The following is a 16562-nucleotide window of genomic DNA, read 5'->3' as shown; positions in this document are numbered from 1 at the left end:
TGGGGTGAGACATCACAATCCTCCAGAATGAAGCTCCTCAGAGGATATTATGTGCATGCACGCGCGCAAGCGCACGCACACACACACACACACACACACACACACACACACACTTTCATTCCATGCCCTCAAAAGCATCCAGCTTTTTTGTAATTTGCACTGATGCCCCCCTTCAAAGAAGAAGAAAAAAAGACAAGGGGGGTTGGAGGGAGGTACAGCATAATAATAAACTTCTATTTATTAAATATCTACCACCACACTTACTGGCTGGCTCCAGAGAGGGTGGATTCTTTAGTCCGAAAGCAAGTACTGAAGCTGAGTGTTCAGATGACCCCCCCCCGAAGAAGTCCTCCCCTCTCCAAGCTAGTTGGCACAACAGCCCACCTATCAAAGAGGTGACTGAAACAAGAAAAAACAATTTACATAGCAGGAGAGCAAGCGAGCACGTAAAAAAACCCTGAAAGAACAAATTATTCTCCCATAGCTTTAAAAAAGGACACAACTCATTCTCTCTCTCTCTCTCTCTCGGAACCATTCATTGGCCAGGGAAGAGGAGGTTTGGGCTACAAGGCATCAGCCCTCCTGGCCAAAAACGGCTAAGAGAGGGGGCTGTGTTTGCCCTGGCTTCGGAACAGGGAGGTGGGTCAGAATTGTGCCAAGGGTGGCGGGAATGAACCTGCCGACCAAGCCCAGGAGGCTTTGCCCCTCTTGGAATGCACCCCCAGTCTATGCTCCCCTCCCACTCCCTTCCGCCCAGCTCCTTCCCAAATTCCATTACTGTCTTCACCACACACATGTGCACCCCCTCTTGGGTATGGTTTTATATGCAGACACACTTCCAGACACACACACAGGAATACCAGCATCCCACACCTCCACAGCAGCTGGCAGTGTGAGCACTGACTCCCTTTGACTTCAGCGTCCAGAGAAGCCACACAGGTGGGGTTCCGTCTTCCCGGCCAGTCACGGCATGGCCTGTGGGGTCTCTGCCCCAGCATCTGCAGAGCAGCACCACCACAGCTGCAGGGAGTTGTCGCCGCGGGCCTGGGGGCGGCTGGAGAGGCTGCCCCCGTCCTCGTCCCCACTGTCCCACAAGTCCGGGAAGGTGCGCTGGCCGGAGGCGCTGGCCAGTAGCGGGAGGCTGGGGTGGAGGCTGGGGGGAGGGGGAGAAGGTCAGGCAGGTGCAATCCTCTGAGCCCCAAACGCCGGTTCCTCAACAGGCAAGCCGCCCAGTTTCGGGGCTGCCCCCGCCCCATCCCCACTGTTTGGGCTCTGCTACTCCCGGCGGCTATGCCGTGCTGGATTCCCACATTTCCATCTGGGCGCTTGGAGCATCAGCCCGAAGTCTACCATGGTTAGGGATGATGGGAGCTGTAGTCCAACAGCTCCTGGAAACCCAAGTTTGAGAACCCCTGACCTGCACCCTACAAGCCTCCGGGTCACACCCTTGAGTGTTCCAGTGCCCCACTTCCCTCTCTGAATAGAGGGTAAACCCTAGGCGCCCCCTTCCCGCCCCCCGCCCCCCACCCCACACAACCAGTACCTGATCCCATTGATGCAGTCTTTCAGGGCCTGGAACTGCAGGACGGGCTGCAGGAGGGGGCGAGGGTCGCTGCTCGGCGGCTGGGCCGTGTCCCAGGCAGTGATTCGCCCCTCGGTGTTGCCACTCAGCAAGAACCTCCCACTCCTGTGGAGGGAAGCCCAAGAGGTCCGGTAGCAAGGAGGGCGGCGACCCACGAGGTCTCCCTCTCTCAAGGCAGGTCCCAAAGGCACGGCCAAGATCTTGGTATGGTGGCCAGGATGTCAGCTTTCAACAGGATATTCTGCACATGGACTTTGAATGCACACCCATCCCGCGCTCTAGGGCAGGAGCAGGGCCGGGAGAAATGGGAGAAGCCATCTGGTCTCCATTTCTCTCTGCCTTTGCCCAGCGAAGCCCACCCCCATTACAGACCCCTCAACTCTGCCACACACACACACACACACACACCCCTGCCTTTATCCCGAGACCCTCCCCCAGGCCTGACTCCTATGCTGGAGAACCGGCGAGTCACAATTTCAAGCCACCACAGATATCACCCACAAGGAAAACTGCACAGAGGAGAAACACAGAGGGGCACTCACGGATCTAGGTCAAAATAGAGTCGCTGGTTAGTGGCAACCGTCCGGCTCATGGAGAAAAGCACCTCACCTGGCTGCCGGAGGTCCCAGCAGAGGATCTCAGAGTCCTTGGGTGGTGGTCGGGGGGGGGGGAGGGAGGAGAGAGAGAGAGAGAGAGAGAGAGAGAGAGAGAGATCATTATTATCAACAGCTACTAGTCGGAGGCTATAGGCCATCTCCAGCCTCAGAGGCAGGATGCCTCTTGTTGCAGGGGAGTCACAGCAGGAGGGAGGGCATGCCCTCAACTAGTGGGCCACTGTGCGAAACAGGATGCTGGACATACTTAGGCTTAGCTTCAGTAGGAGATGCAGACTGAAGGGTTTTGTCAGGGGCTTCATTGAAAAAATTGGTTTTGAGGAAGGAAAGAAGGAAGGAGGCATCATGCAGACAAGTCATAGCAACAGAGGAAGCTGCCATATACCGAGTCACTTGGTCCATCTAACTCAGTACTGTCTACCCAGACTGGCAGCGGCTTCTCCAAGGCTGCAGGCAGGAGTCTCTCTCAGCCCTCTCTTGGAGATGCCGCCAGGGAGGGAACTTGGGACCTTCTGCATGCAAGTGCTCTTCCCAGACTGGCCCCATTCCCTGAGCAGAGGCGCTTACAGTGCCCATTCAAATGCAAACCAGGGCAGACCCTGCTTAGCAGCAGGGACCACTCATGCTCGCTACCCCAAGACCAGCTCTCCTCCTGTCCAAGCATAAGGGGCAGCAAAGGGGGAATGATGGAGACGTTGCAGGGAGCAGGTAATGCTTCCAGGTCACAGGCAGGGGTGTAACAGAAAAGAAGAGGGAGAGGACTGCATTGCATGAACCAAACAGCAGCCACTCTGCACCTTAAACCACGCCCACCCACTGCAAGCCACACCCACCACCCACTCCTTTGCTCTTCCAAGCCCTCTGCGCCCTCCTCACGAGACGTCCTTACCTTGCGCCCACCAGTGAAGAGGTGGAAGCCGTCAGGGGAGAAGAGGGCATGAGTGACACCCCCCTGGTGCCCATGCAGCATGGCTAAGGGGTCGCCCTCGGCTCGCGAGTAGAGGCCCACTGTCTTCGCATACGAGGTGCAGGCATAGAGTGGCTGCGTCGGGCTGAAGGCGATGCAGGAAATGATGCCGCTCTGGCCTTGCTTCTTCACTGGGAAATGGGAAGGGGCGGGGTTAGGGCAGGCTCCTCCCACAAGGATCCCCGCCCTCCCAGGCACACACTCTCATAGGGCCCTCCAGAAATGAACAGTGCTAACAGGGCCTTTTCTGCCATGACCCCTCATTGAAACAGCCTCTGGGAGAAACTGCCTCAACATACAGGTTGAGTATCCTTTATCCGAACTGCTTGGGACCAGAAGAGTTCCGGATTTCGGACTTTTCTGGATTTTGGAATATTTGCATATTGCAATGAGATATCTTGGGCATGGGATCCAAGTCTAAACACGAAAGGTTACTGTACACTGTTTGTTTGGTTTTTTAGGTTTTATTTTAAAGTATAACAACAAATAAGCACTGAATTACGATAACTACAGGTAGCTGTAAATGTAATGAAAACTAATTGCAAGAAAATTTTCAACGCAATAATGTTGCTGGTCATGTTAGACTCAAACATGGCATTTTAGATGGAGATGAAATTCAGATTTCATGTGAAAATAATGTTTGGTTGGTGCTGCAGGCACACGCTGTGATGGTTTCCGGATTTTGGAGCATTCCAGATTTCGGAAGTCCAGATTAGGGATACTCGATTTGTATCTCCCATTCAGCCTCCCCAAAGCAAGGCAAGGTTCCCTCCTAAGCTATCTGGATGATGAGCAGGATATATAAATCTAACAACATAACAAAAAACAAAACTAGCATTAAGCAAGCAAGCAAGCTTCAGCCATATATAGTTTGCCTGGGTCTTTTACATTCAGCAGAGTTCTCTTTGTCCCCTGCTGTTGTTTGAGAGTTCTACAGTTTGCAGTATGCTTGCCTGTTTCAAATCCTTCACATGTATCATGCTTTTATTACAAGACTGAATTCTATCAGCCACCTTGCAATGATTTCAAATAAAACAATGAGATACATCAATACTACATAAATATCACCTGCTTTTTAAACAACTGCATCTGGTTTGAATGGAGATTTTAACACACACAACAGGCTTCTATTGATTTAAGATAGGCAATACCCCTCTCTTCAATCCTGGGATTCCCAGAGTGGCTTATGACACAATAAAACTAACACACAATTTAACAGAATTGCTAATACACGGCATATAAAATAATAAACTCAATAAGGCAACATCAAAATCATACTAAAAGGCCTAGGACAGGAGTTCTCAAACTTGGGTCCCCAGATGATGTTGGACTACAACTCCCATCATCCCCATCCAGCCACAATGGGAGTTGTAGACCAACAGCCTCTGGGGACCCAAGTTTGAGAACCTTTGACCTAGAAGGAGGAGAAGAGTTTCCACCTAAGAAACATCACCAGCCAAAGCTCAGTGCAAAGCGAATCCCACAGAGGGGGGCCGTCCCCACAAAGCAGTCCCTTCTCCCCAGCTGCCATGCACCTCAATTCTGATGGCAATCCCAGAGAGCCTTGGAGGGAGATCTTAGCACACAGATGGGACCACGTGGGAGGGCTGCAGTCTGTGAAACACGTGGGTCCTGAGCTGTTTACTGTCTGCCAATAGCTTTGTCTAATAGGCGTTACAACGCTAGTTTAGGTTGCTGACAAATTTGTCTTGTCTAAATTACATTCAACTTCTTAACTATTTGCAGACAGAACCATCTGACACAAGAAACTGCTGCTGACACTAAGCAAGCAAGAGAGAACTTTTTATAACATCTTAATGCAATCCATACTTCCATTTTTATTATTATTGGGACCTGGATATTTGAAGGACCTCCCTGCCCACAGCTCTGGTCCTCAGACAAGACCCTGCTCCATATTCCACCACCATTCTGGACTGCAATTGGTGGGAACAAGCAACAAGGCCTTCTCAGTGGTGCCACCCAGTCTGTGGAACTCCTCGCCACAGGAGATACAGCTAGCGCGCGCACCCACAAACACCCCGGTGCCTTAAGATTCCAGTTAAGGACTCTTTTCCCCCCAAATGTACTTTCCAGCAGCGTCTCTCTGAGCAAGTCAATAAATACCTGCATATTTATCATCACTGAACTGCTGTTCTTTTGTCTTCTTGGGTTTTGCTGTCTTTCTGTTATTATTATTATTATTATTTACACAGTCAGACAGGTGTTATTGACTGTTTTGTTTTATCCAGACATCGAGTCCTTCCCAAGGACCTGGGATGGCTGAATTTTATTTTCAGTGTTGTTGCTGTTATTATTATAGATATCATTGCAGAATATAGGCTGTTCCCAGTAATGTTGCTTTTTGTAATTGGTTGATGGCCAATTACAAAAAATTATCAGTTACTATTATTGCTTTCATAAGCAGTAGTTTGCTAACTTTTGCATTCTGCTGGAGCCTACTGCTAGAGTCAAGAGACACCCAGAGAGACCTCAGCCAGCAAGGGAGCTGCATTTCACTCAGCCACCTTGAAACCTAACCAAGGCCGACTCACCAAAAGTAGGCCGGTTCTCGCACATCCGGCCAGGTCTGGACGTATCGAACACCCGCACCATCTTGTCAAAGCCGCAGAAAAGCTGGGAGCCATCCGGGGTGAAGCACAGAGAGTGCGCGGCGGTGAGTTCATCCTGCGAGAGGAGAGGACAGTCCAGTGGGACACACAGACTCGGGCAGGTCGGGAACAAGGTAGGTTCTGCTCCTGCCTCTGGGAAGGGAACTCCACCAGTGGTCCCTCTAATTTTTCCCATCTCTGTGTGGAATGAGTTTTGTTCTGGGCGGCAGGACCAAGGCCCAGTGTGCGCACCTGCATTCAGAATGGGGCCTTCCCGATTCAACCTGAGCGGGATCCAGAACTAGCTGAGCGGACATCAGGACACTTGTGAGCACACACACACACACGTGCGCACGCCTTAAGAGGGAACAGTGAACCCCACCTCCCAGGTATTGCTGGGGACACAGACAGGCACACTCACCAGGTGATTGTAGGAGCGGAAGGTGGCCCGCAGGTCTCCGTAGAAAGCGTCCCATATGTGGATGGGGTTGTCGCGGCTGCTGCTGGCAACACTGCAGGGGCAGAGAGGCAGAAGGAGGGGCACGGTTGGGGGCTGGACCAGGCCAGGGAGGGCTACAGACACTGCAGGCAACAGCTCTCCCTGGGAAAGCCCCTCAGCCCTGGGTTGTCCATAGGCCACCACCGAATGCTGAGTCAGACCACTGGTCTGTCGAGCTCAGCGTGGTCTCCACTGACTGGCAGCAGCTCCCCGAGGATTTAGACAGGCGTCTTTCTTGAGTCTGGGACCTGCTGCATGTAGAGCAGATGGCCTTTTGCTGAGAGACGGCCCCAAGTCCAACAGGCCTTAAAACCTCTTGGCTTTTGAGGCAGACGCCAGTCTTGCTGCAACAGACCCAGGGCTATCCAGAGCCAGAACCCCGTTTGGCCACGATGCCGTTTTTAATCCTGTGCAGGTGGGGCTGGGTGGGGCAAGAGGGAGATGGGAAAGCAGGGGGCGGATGGATTTACAAACAAGTCTGTGGTTCAGCCGAGTTCATCAGAGGAAACCAGCAGTAATCGTAGACGGTGTCTCCTTCGGCCATGCGCAGCACGGGGCTCTGTGGAGCAAGCGAGGAAAGGTCAGTGGGTCTGGAGTGGGGACGGGCGGCAGGGTTCTAAATTCCCTGGCTCTCCAGCAGGGGTTATTCCAGAGGTTGTGCCGGGATTCTTTTCTGTTCAGGCACTTTTTACATATGGGAGCACATTCCCCACAAAGGGGGATTCATGACTCAGGATTTGTGTGAGGCTATCCCAGAATCCTCCTCTGCCCTGCATTCTAGGTAAGAAGCAGCCCTTCTCTCTATGTGCGACAGAGGAACGCGCTCCGGTATCATGCAAAAGACCAAGCAAGTTCAGGAGCAAGCGTAGCTGCTCCTCATACAACCCCAGAGTTGGAGAAACCTGCAGGCTATCATGTCCAACCCCCTGCTGGATGCAGGAGATCCAGAGCAACCCACACGGGCAACCATCCAAACTCTGCTTGAAGACCTCCAAGGCGACCTTAGAGTCTCTGGCTCCTTGGGAGTCCCGTGCATTTCATTTGGCCATGCCCCATCACTCATTTTAGTGTGTCTTGCCTCTAGTCCACAAAACATTCTGCTGCAAGAAATGTGTCTAGTCTTGAAAGTAACATAAACCTCTGCCATTTCTGCTACCACGTACCCCTCTGGGAGTGTCAAGGCTTTAATGGGCTTAATGGGGTGTCATCCGGATACCCCTTAAGGCAAGGCTGCACAACTCTGGCCCTCCAGCTGTTGTGGGACTACAACTCCCATCAGTCCAACTTTTGGCCACTGAGACTAGGGATCATGGCAGTTGTAGTCAACAGCTGGAGGGCTGAAACGGTTGCAGCCCTGCCTTAAGGGCTGCTTTCTCCCATATGACCCGGCCTGACCCCTGCTCTGTTACCCCTCAATGCTAGTGGCTAGGAAAGAGAGTCTTTTCTGTGATGGCTCCTATGCCTAGGTGGGGGGCCCAGCCTGGGGAGGTCCATCGGGCCTCTTTTCTTCCCCTTCCCCATTTCAATAAGTAATCAAGGCACACTGATTCGAACAGGCCTCTGACCAGCATACCAGCACATTAACAATCAGAAGCCTGCTTGAACCAGTTGAGCACTTGCCTGCCCGTCTGCGACGCACGCGAACACAACACACAACACACAACACACACAGAGGCGTACACAACACACACACGCGCGACTACATACCATTTCGGCAACAGCTTCCCATTCCTCAGCATACAGCTCTGCCGGAAGGTTGTAAATTCGCAGGGCATTGTCTGCACTGTTGGTGAGCAAGCAGGTCCCGTCAGGAGCCCTGGAAAAAGGGTGCGGCATAAGCACGCCAGAAGTTGGCCATCTACCCAAGAGGGAGACCCAAAGCCTTGACCCATCTCATGAATTCAACCACCTTATCCAGACCTCCGGTGGGCCACAAGCAGGGAAGGGGCAAGTTAGTTTCACAGATCAAGGCGCCAAGAGGCCCAGTCAGAAGGCAACAGGGAAAGCATAACCCCCCCCCACCCAGGGCTGTCAGCTAGTCACCATCTTTTCCTCCTCCCACCCCTCCAGACAACCCCCATGTCCTCCCCCACCCCAGAAATCTCATCTTCTGTTGGCGAGGCTTGGATCTTCTGCTGAAAGCTCTCCTCCTCCAGTTCTGTCTGGGGCCTGATCTCGCCTCCTGCTCCTCTCTCTGCCTCACAGCTCTCCTTGCTCTAGCCATCACATCTCCTCCATCCACTCCCTAGCAAAGCCTTCTCCCCTGACCCCTTACTCCTCCCTTGTGCACCCGTCTCCATCTCACTCCTCTTCCTGCGTTGCCTCCTCTGTGCAGAGTTTTCATTTCTCAGCCCCTTGGGACAGGTCCGGCCGTCTCCCTCTTTGCAAAGCGTCACGCAGGGCGACAGTGTCACCCAAAGAGATTAGCAAAAGGCCCCGCTGCAGAGCAGAGGGAGCAGCCATCATGCCCCCACTTCCCAAAGGCCAGGCAGTCGGTCAAGGCCCACCAGGCGGCTTCCTGCCCACTCACCATTTGCAGCCCTTCAGGAAGTTCTCCGCAACACGACTGTACTCAGCCCAAGAGCCTGTCAGAAGCTTGGGCGGCTGCAGAAAGTCGTATGTTGGAAAGCTTGGAGGAAAGAGCCAGGGAAGTCATGGCTGGAGTCTGTGTGTGAAATTAATCCCCACTGCCTCCCCCACAAGCACCCCATTTTGTAACACCCCATTTCCCCATCTCAGCTAGAGATGTGAAGGCCTGAGACAATACGGAAAACTGGGGGTGGGGGATTGTTCCCCCTCCTCCAAAAACTCACAAACGAAAAACACCTGGACATTGTATAAAAAGCCAAGGGGGGAGTTATAGAATTTTCCCGTCCTGCCCCCACCCCTCCAGCCCAAGCCCAAGAATGATCTCTTTGCTAGAAACGTTGGAACTTGGATTAGAACTCTCTCAGCTCTGGAACTCTGGGCTGTGCCTTCCCTGCAAGCAGGAAGAATCCTGGTTCCCAGTTTTCCCATCTGCCACAACTGGTTAAGCTCCAAGCGTCCTGCCCAGAATCAGAGAGGAGTTCTCTTCACACTTACTAATATTCTCCATCCTCAGCCGACGCTTCCTCTCCGTCTTTGTTCATTCCTTCCTCTGCTCTTTCCTCAAGATGCTGCATCACATCCCCCAAGGCGGGTTCCTCTCCACACAGCTCCGGTCCGGAGACTGTCTCACCTGTATTCCCTGCCTGGCCCCCGTTTAATCTTGGCACCTCAGCAGCAGACTCAGAAAACCCTCCCTTGGTTTCGCCACTACTGCTGGCTGGTCTGTCCAGTTCTGATACATCCTGGTCTTCGAGGGAGGGCTCAGCCTCCATCATGAAAGGCTCCAAGTTTCCCCAAGAGCCCAACTTCTAAGAGGTGCTACTAGGACAGTGTTTATGCAAGCTTTCGTCCCGCTTCCAGCCAGACCTCCAGATACAGCATGAGGGGACGGCAGCGTCAATGTCAGCTTTATACATCCCAGCATAAAAGTGGGGGGATGCCCAGAGGGACCGGGAGATCTGTAGGCAAAAGAAACATTAACAAAGCAAAACATGCCCAGGTTTGAGCAATACACAGGGCTGCCTGCATCCCACACTTCAGTATTATTATTATTATTACATTTATATCCCACTCTTCCTCCAAGGAGCACAAAGCGGTATACTACATAAGTTTCTCGTTCACAACAACCCTGTGAAGTAGGTTAGGCTGAGAGAGAAGTGACTGGCCCAGAGTCACCCAGCGAGTTTCATGGCTGAATGGGGATTTGAACGCGGGTCTCCCCGGTCCTAGTCCAGCACTCTAACCACTGCACCACGCTGTCTGGTGACAATTGCAGATTCTTCCTTCCTTTCTAATTTTCTTTGCACCCCACTCTGTCCCTCTTTCTTTCTGCCAGGTCTTTTTAGCCTCTAAGAGGGGCATGCTTAGCAAGCACTCCAGTAATCCAACTTCCAGGCATCCCTGTGACCGACAGAAAGCCAATTTCACATGTGGGGAAGGGGGCACCCTCCAGGCAGCAGGAAGTTTTCAGTAAACGTTTCAGCACTGAGATTAATGTAGTCTGAGAGGGAGGGAGAAAAGAGCAGGGAGCGACCCACTCCCTTCGAGGGGCCGAGTGTGGGAGAAAAGTTTAATAAAATCTTCTTGGAGAAGTTCACAGCCAAACCAGCCCTCTGCAGTAAGTCACCCCGGAAGTGTTTATACAACTGAAGAGCGGATATAAAACCGCTATAAAGACAAAAACAAATCCTCGCCAATGAGCCACAGAAGACACACAGCCTGGAGAGAGGGTGGCCAGATCTCCAGGACTGGCTTGGCAATCTCCAGGCCACTCTTAAGAGCACGCTTCAAGACTGCAATGGCTTGCTATTGTGAAAGAGAGGGGCGGAGCGGGGGGGCGGGGCGAGGGCCTCCAAGAAGAGCTTCAGTCAGAGTTGACAAGGCTGCCTGGGGAGAAGAAGCTGGCGTCTGGTCAACACCCCCCCCCCCATGCAAAATGCTTCTCGGGGGTGGGAAAGGGAGCAGGCATAGAGTCCATCTACTGGCATGCAGGGCGGGGGGGGGGAGGCAAACGGGGGGTGGGGGGAACCATAATGCGGGGGCAGGATGCTGGAAACCGTCCAGGCTCCCCTTAGTGGGTCAAGTGGGGCTGGGGATTCCCATTACCTCCCAGGGAGGACAAGATGCTGCAGCTTCCGGACCTCTGTTCCTCACCCAGCAACAGGCACAACACATGGGCAGCCACCGGAGGCAGCCATGACACCCGCGAGCCCCGCCCCTTTCCGGGCCCAGTCACCTCTCGCGAGAGCTGGGGTGAGGCGGTCGTATAGAGATACGGTCTCGGCTAGAGAAATTCGTTCGATTCCATTGTCTAGCAACGGGTCAAACAAAGCACAAGACATGGGGAGTTTTGGATGAATCCGTTCTTTGGTCCAGGCCAGCTTTTTGAAGTTACTTGTATTCCAGTCCTGGAGTAGAGAGGCGAGGCTAGCAAACTGCCTGCTAGCTTAGGATCGTCTACTCTGACTGGCAGCGGCTCCTAGGGTTTCAGAGAGGATTTCCCAGTCCTACTAGATGCTGCCAGGGACTAAAACTGTACTTTCTGCATGCAAAGCAGATGCTCTTCCACTGAGTTATGGCCTCATATAATGGCGTTCTGGATTTGGGAGTTTAAGGAGATTGATTGGCCTTTGCTGTAACTTGAGAAGTGTTTGGGTGGGTCCCCCCGTGGCCCCCGCCCCACTTTATTCTTTTCTAAAGGAATGCATTGAATTTCTGGACTGCCAGCGGTGTTCCTCTATGGCCGTTTGGAAGGAACCAGTGCCTTTCAGGCTTCTAGTTTTATAGTTTTGGTTTTGGAGTTTTTATTGCATTTTAAATTGTTTGAATTATGTTAATGTTTTAATGGTTTTATATTGTGAGCTGCCCTGGGACTTTTGTTTTTGTTGCATGGGGCGGTATATAAATGTACTAAATAAATAATGATTAATAAATCCTCTGTCGTTTTAGTATGTCCCCCTGCAAAACAGATCCCCAATCATGAACTCTTTTTCAGTTTGGGGGCCCTTTTTGCTCTCCAAATTCTGCCCTCTCCCCCCACTTGGCAAGCAGGGCCCTTGGCTCAGTCCTCCCACTGTCCGTCTCTAGTTAAAGGGCGCCGTGATCTCAATTGATCCCTGCTAGGATCCCTGTCTGTGAGTCAGGAAGAGGCGATCCCTTGCGTGCACAAGAAATTTAATCTGTGCTAGGACTGGGGCCTGTCCCTTTTCTGTGGCAGGTTTGCCAGAAAACTAATCCTAACACCATCTCGCCCCCCCCCCTTCCGAGCGTTCCAAAGCATGGGACGTGGGTCGGTTCAAGAGTGGGTTGCCCTGGCACCTCCTGATCCTTGCTTCTGGGTCTTCATTCTCCTTCTTGACAGCCTCCCTAGGTGAATAGCTGACCAACTAGGAGGTTGGGGGTTGGGTGGGGGGGGAAGAAGGGTGGGGGGAGACCCTTAAACAGGCCAGAGTCCAGGCCAGGCGAGTGGAGAGAAGCGATCCCAGAGTGGCCACAAGCTACATCACCTGGCCATGGGCCACCAGAGACCATGCAGCTTATCAGGGTGGGATCTTTGGAGAGGGGACTGCATTCTACAGTGGTTGCTGATAAGTTTCCGGGCAAAATACAAGGTCTTGGTTATAATCTATAAAGCCCTAAACAGCTGATAACAAATTGTTTAATCCAGGCCTACAAATTAGTATATAAAAGTGTGTATCAAAGTATAATTCAGGAAAGTTTGGTTCATATCCCTAATGGAGTATAGAGCCAGCAGGTTATTCAGAGTTGAGAAGCCTCTCGGTAACAGAGGCCAAAGTCAAGAGCGGGAAGCCCCCTCTCAAGAATGTGGGTTGAGAAGCCCACCAGAGATAACAGGTACCAGGAGTGGTCAAACACAGGCCATTAGCTGAATTCCTCAGTCAGCAGAAAGAGGGTCTTGCTGGTACGAAGAGATACCATAGGGATTAAAGTTGTCATAAAAGCCAGGTAGTAACTCATCTTCTCAGGCTCTAGATGGCACCTCTGGAATATGTAAGTTTAATAACTATTAACGTGTATTAATCGCTTTGTTGATATGCTTGTATTTTGAGACCTACAAAAACTAGCCAACTGTATGGCTCGGGCGCGCAGTATCAGCCAGATGCTCTCTGATGATACTCGTGCCTTTCATGACATGAAATAAAAGCTTTTTTGAGCAACACACCCTTGTTGTTTGACTCCATTCAGTTAGACAGCAAGTATATCGGCGAGAATTGAGCCTAATCCTCTTTGGTTCTGGCAAGACGCCCCATTCCCTATCCACGATAGGAGGATGAAAGCCAGTGGCTGAATCAAACAGGAAGGCTAGATTCTAGAGGTTTTTCCTGCAACACAGCTTGGGCCCTGGGTATTGAAGAGAACATCTTCTTCGCTATGAACCACACCGCCCATTGAGATCGTTTGCAGTTGCCACCGGCTTGTCTGGTGGCCTAAATCAGGCTCGAGCCTTCTCCCAGGCGCGGAGCCTGACCACCAGCAGCCCATATGCGGCCACATTAGCAGCCCCACTCACCCCGCCCACCCACCCCACGTCTGACGTCAGATGTGGGGGGAGTGGTCTGGCTCCCAAACGCTCCATTCGGAAGTGTGTGTCAGGCCGGCTCTACGAATGCAGAATGCCAATGTAGCGCTGCCTATTTAACTCCCGAAGGGGCCACGCGGACCCTTCGGGAGTTAGATTTGGGCTGGCGCTACGTCTGCAGAGCAGCCAGGAGTGGCTGAGCCACTCCTGGCCACGCCGCAAACGCAGCGGCCATTTAACTCCTGAACGGGGGCCACATGTTCGGGGGCTAAACCAGCATCCCTGTGTCTGATGTCAGATGCAGGGTGTGTGTCAGGGGCTGCGAAGCGTGGCCCCTGATTGGGTGCGGCCCGAGTTCTTTGAACTCGTTGGCCCAATGGTGACTCTGCCCCTGCCTTCTCTGTTGCTTCCCTGAGGCTTTAGAACGCACTCCCTGCTGAAATAAGAGCCTCCCCATCTCTTGCAACTTTTAAAAAGGCAGTCAAGTTGCATTTGTTCACCCAGGCTTTTAATTAGATACAGTTTTAATAGCTTAAGTGTTAATAGCTGTAACCTTTTAAAATTTTAAATTGTTGCAATGTTTTAACCTTTTTATTTGTTGTAAACTGCCCATAGACTTGCATTTTGGGCAGTATACAAATATGTTATATAAATTCCAGAACAGAATGGAAAGAGGCTGTGCAGAATACTCAAAGGCAGACATGGAGCTGGATTTCTGCCCACCGCCTACCACTGCTCCCTGCCTTTTTGTTGGGATGTTTATTGGGAAGAGGGGAGGCTTCTGTCCAGGAATTATTATTTTTTAATTCTTGAGAATGAAGAATCTTTTTATTCTTCATCTGGAGAATATTCCGCAAAGAGCTTGGTGGCTGCAGACCTCTTTTAGGAAGGAAAAGGCCTTCACACTACATCGTGGTCAATAATTCTGTCTTGCTTTTGCTCCCTTTAGGGGTGCTCAGAAGACTCCCACCCCAGGGTTTTTGTGTGGTTTTTTAAAGGGAGGTGTTTGAACACAGTGACAGTGATGGGTAGGATGACAGGATGACTCCTTGGAATCTCACTCCCAGAGAACCCAAGAGTCCTGGATTCAAGGGTGCAGCGTAACTGTATCTACCTCAATCTACCAACCCAACTATGCCAGTTCAGGGGTGGGGTGTGTGTGTGTGTGAGTGTGAAATATCTGGTGTCACTCTATCCTTCTTTTGTGTCTATGGTCAAGAGAGACAACTTAATAAAAAACATGGGTGGGGGGCTAGAAAGCCGCACCTCCTCCCCGTTCTCATTGGCACTTCCGGCCTAAACGGAACTGGGTTTTCTGCCCTTAACGTTCGCCGGGAGGTAATAGAGGGTTTTAATCATAGACATTTCAATGCCTAGAGTGACCATTGCATTTTAAGGATCGTTGCCAATGGAAGCGCTTGATTTTTACCGGAAGTTGAGCTCGATGCGGGAATGTAGAAACATAGACTTAATAGAGAGACTGAAACACAAGCGTGAACTTCCGGGTGCTTCAGACTTCACACTTCCCTGGGGTGGAAGTATAGTTAGAGAGCTGCCCATAGAAATCCATCCGGCAGGGGTTCCCTGCTATGGCTCCCCACCAGATATTTCTGGATTGCAGCACAAGAAGAGCCCTGCTGGGTCAGGCCCAAGGCCCAGCTAGCCCAGCATCTTGTTTCCCGCAGTGACCCACCAGATGCTGGGGGTTATTGTTGTGGCTGGAGATGATGGGAGGAGTTGAATGGAAACCACGTCTGGGGACTCTATGTTAGAAACCCCTGCAATAAAGCAACTTGATTTTTTTTTTAGCGTGGCTTCGATGGAGCAACAGAATTACACCAGAAGATAAGCCGCAAAGCAAAGACTTTCATGTTCTTCCAATCCTAGCTCGGGTCCTATTCCGCGTGAAAACCTTGATTGCATTAATAATATTTACATGGGAGCAGGCACTGGCAAGGGCAATTATTCAAATGTTTAAAAGACAACAACACAATTTCACATATAGGCTTAACTCCTGCCTTTGCTGGTGCACACATACTTGTGCTATCCAGTCGCACTTACACGAACATCTTGGATTTCTCGGTGCAGCTCATTCTTCTACCCAGGGGGACGGCAAAAATACGGTTTATAATATACACCCAGACGTTTCCCATAAACTAATGGATGGGTCACGCTGTCGTTGTCCTAGCTTTCTGCTCCTGCACCAATCCACTCCTACAGCCTCACTCCGGTTTCCTCTTTAATATAGCAAGAGTAAAACGCGCCCAAAGCCGCGAGAAAGATCACAAAGAGTCGCTCCCTCACAATCTGCTACATCATATCTCGCGATACTATGGCGTCAAGCCTTGCGAGACCCGGCTCCCATCAGCTGTATTCATGAGTTGGAGCTGCCTGTTGAGTTCTTCCAGGTGTTACATTGAAGGCTCAGAGCCTAGTACTGTGTCTCCAACAGTGGTCAGCCATGCCCTTTCCATGGAGACAACCAGCCTCAATGGTTTGGCCTGAAAAGAGGAAGTCCTGCTCTCAGAGCAATCCTTTGCCTGCTTACTCATGAGGAAGCCTTCCTGAGGTCAATGAGACAAATGCCTAGTGGGAACTCTGCCCAGGGCAAGGACCGCTCCTGAATGTGGCCTTGTTTGCAGCAGTCTGTGCTAATGGCCATAATCGAGTCTTGGAACAATGACGGATGATCTCATGCCTTGCCTGAAAAAGTGCTGCCTTTGTCCTTCTCTTGCAGCTTGTCCATTACTTGAGAGTGTTCCCTTATCCCCACAGGGCTTCTTTTGTTGTTGTTTTTATGTTCTGCAGTATGTGAGGGAATGGAAGGAAATAACAGTATCTCTAAGCATGCAATTAGCATCCCTCCCTTCTACAGAAATAATTATCTAGAACAGCATGTAGAGCAGGACTATTAGTTCCAAAGTCTTCCAAAGGGGAAAGTCTACAGCTCCCAGATTCAATTCCTGGTGTCTAAAGCAGGAGTAGCCAACCTCAGACTCTCCAGATAGGAACATAGGAAGCTGCCATATACTGAGTCAGACCGTAGGTCCATCTAGCTCAGTATTGTCTACACAGACTGGCAGCGGCTTCTCCAAGGTGGCAGGCAGGAGTCTCTCTCAGCCCTATCTTGGAGATGCTGCCAGGGAAGGAACTTAGAACCTT

At 51.4% G+C, this 16562-nt stretch overlaps 1 protein-coding gene across 2 annotated transcripts; it reads right to left on the bottom strand.

The window, feature by feature from the left end:
- Positions 1–213: 213 nt before the first annotated feature.
- WRAP53 (WD repeat containing antisense to TP53) lies at positions 214–11095 on the bottom strand. 2 transcript variants are annotated; one of them, XR_008309934.1, is made up of 12 exons: positions 10967–11095; positions 9356–9819; positions 8802–8900; positions 7979–8087; positions 6742–6830; positions 6194–6284; positions 5716–5848; positions 3086–3294; positions 2125–2228; positions 1544–1687; positions 874–1153; positions 214–399 (listed from the first exon to the last, which is right to left on the bottom strand). XR_008309934.1 is itself a non-coding variant. In XM_053262239.1 (11 exons), the coding sequence occupies exons 2-11, from the start codon at positions 9634–9636 to the stop codon at positions 964–966; spliced, it is 1449 nt and encodes a 482-aa protein (XP_053118214.1). In that variant the 5' UTR covers positions 9637–9819; positions 10967–11095; the 3' UTR covers positions 214–963. The 2 variants fall into 2 exon arrangements, 1 of the variants encoding a protein (XP_053118214.1); XM_053262239.1 differs by having other exon boundaries at positions 214–1153.
- Between the last annotated feature and the right edge of the window lie 5467 nt (positions 11096–16562).

Source organism: Hemicordylus capensis, chromosome 6 (assembly GCF_027244095.1).
Source record: "Hemicordylus capensis ecotype Gifberg chromosome 6, rHemCap1.1.pri, whole genome shotgun sequence".
Taxonomy (NCBI): domain Eukaryota; kingdom Metazoa; phylum Chordata; class Lepidosauria; order Squamata; family Cordylidae; genus Hemicordylus; species Hemicordylus capensis.
Note: the sequence above shows the minus strand (reverse complement) of the source record. Positions and strands in the feature narration are given on the sequence as shown.

Bases quoted from the DNA above. Each gene is read 5' to 3' on its own strand.
- WRAP53 (XM_053262239.1), bottom strand. From the start codon at position 9,636: ATGATGGAGGCTGAGCCCTCCCTCGAAGACCAGGATGTATCAGAACTG. The intron at 6,831-7,978 runs GTATGTAGTCGC...CTTGCTCCACAG, and splicing joins GGGAAGCTGTTGCCGAAATG to AGCCCCGTGCTGCGCATGGC. The intron at 1,154-1,543 runs GTACTGGTTGTG...CCCTCCCCCCAG, and splicing joins GACTGCATCAATGGGATCAG to CCTCCACCCCAGCCTCCCGC.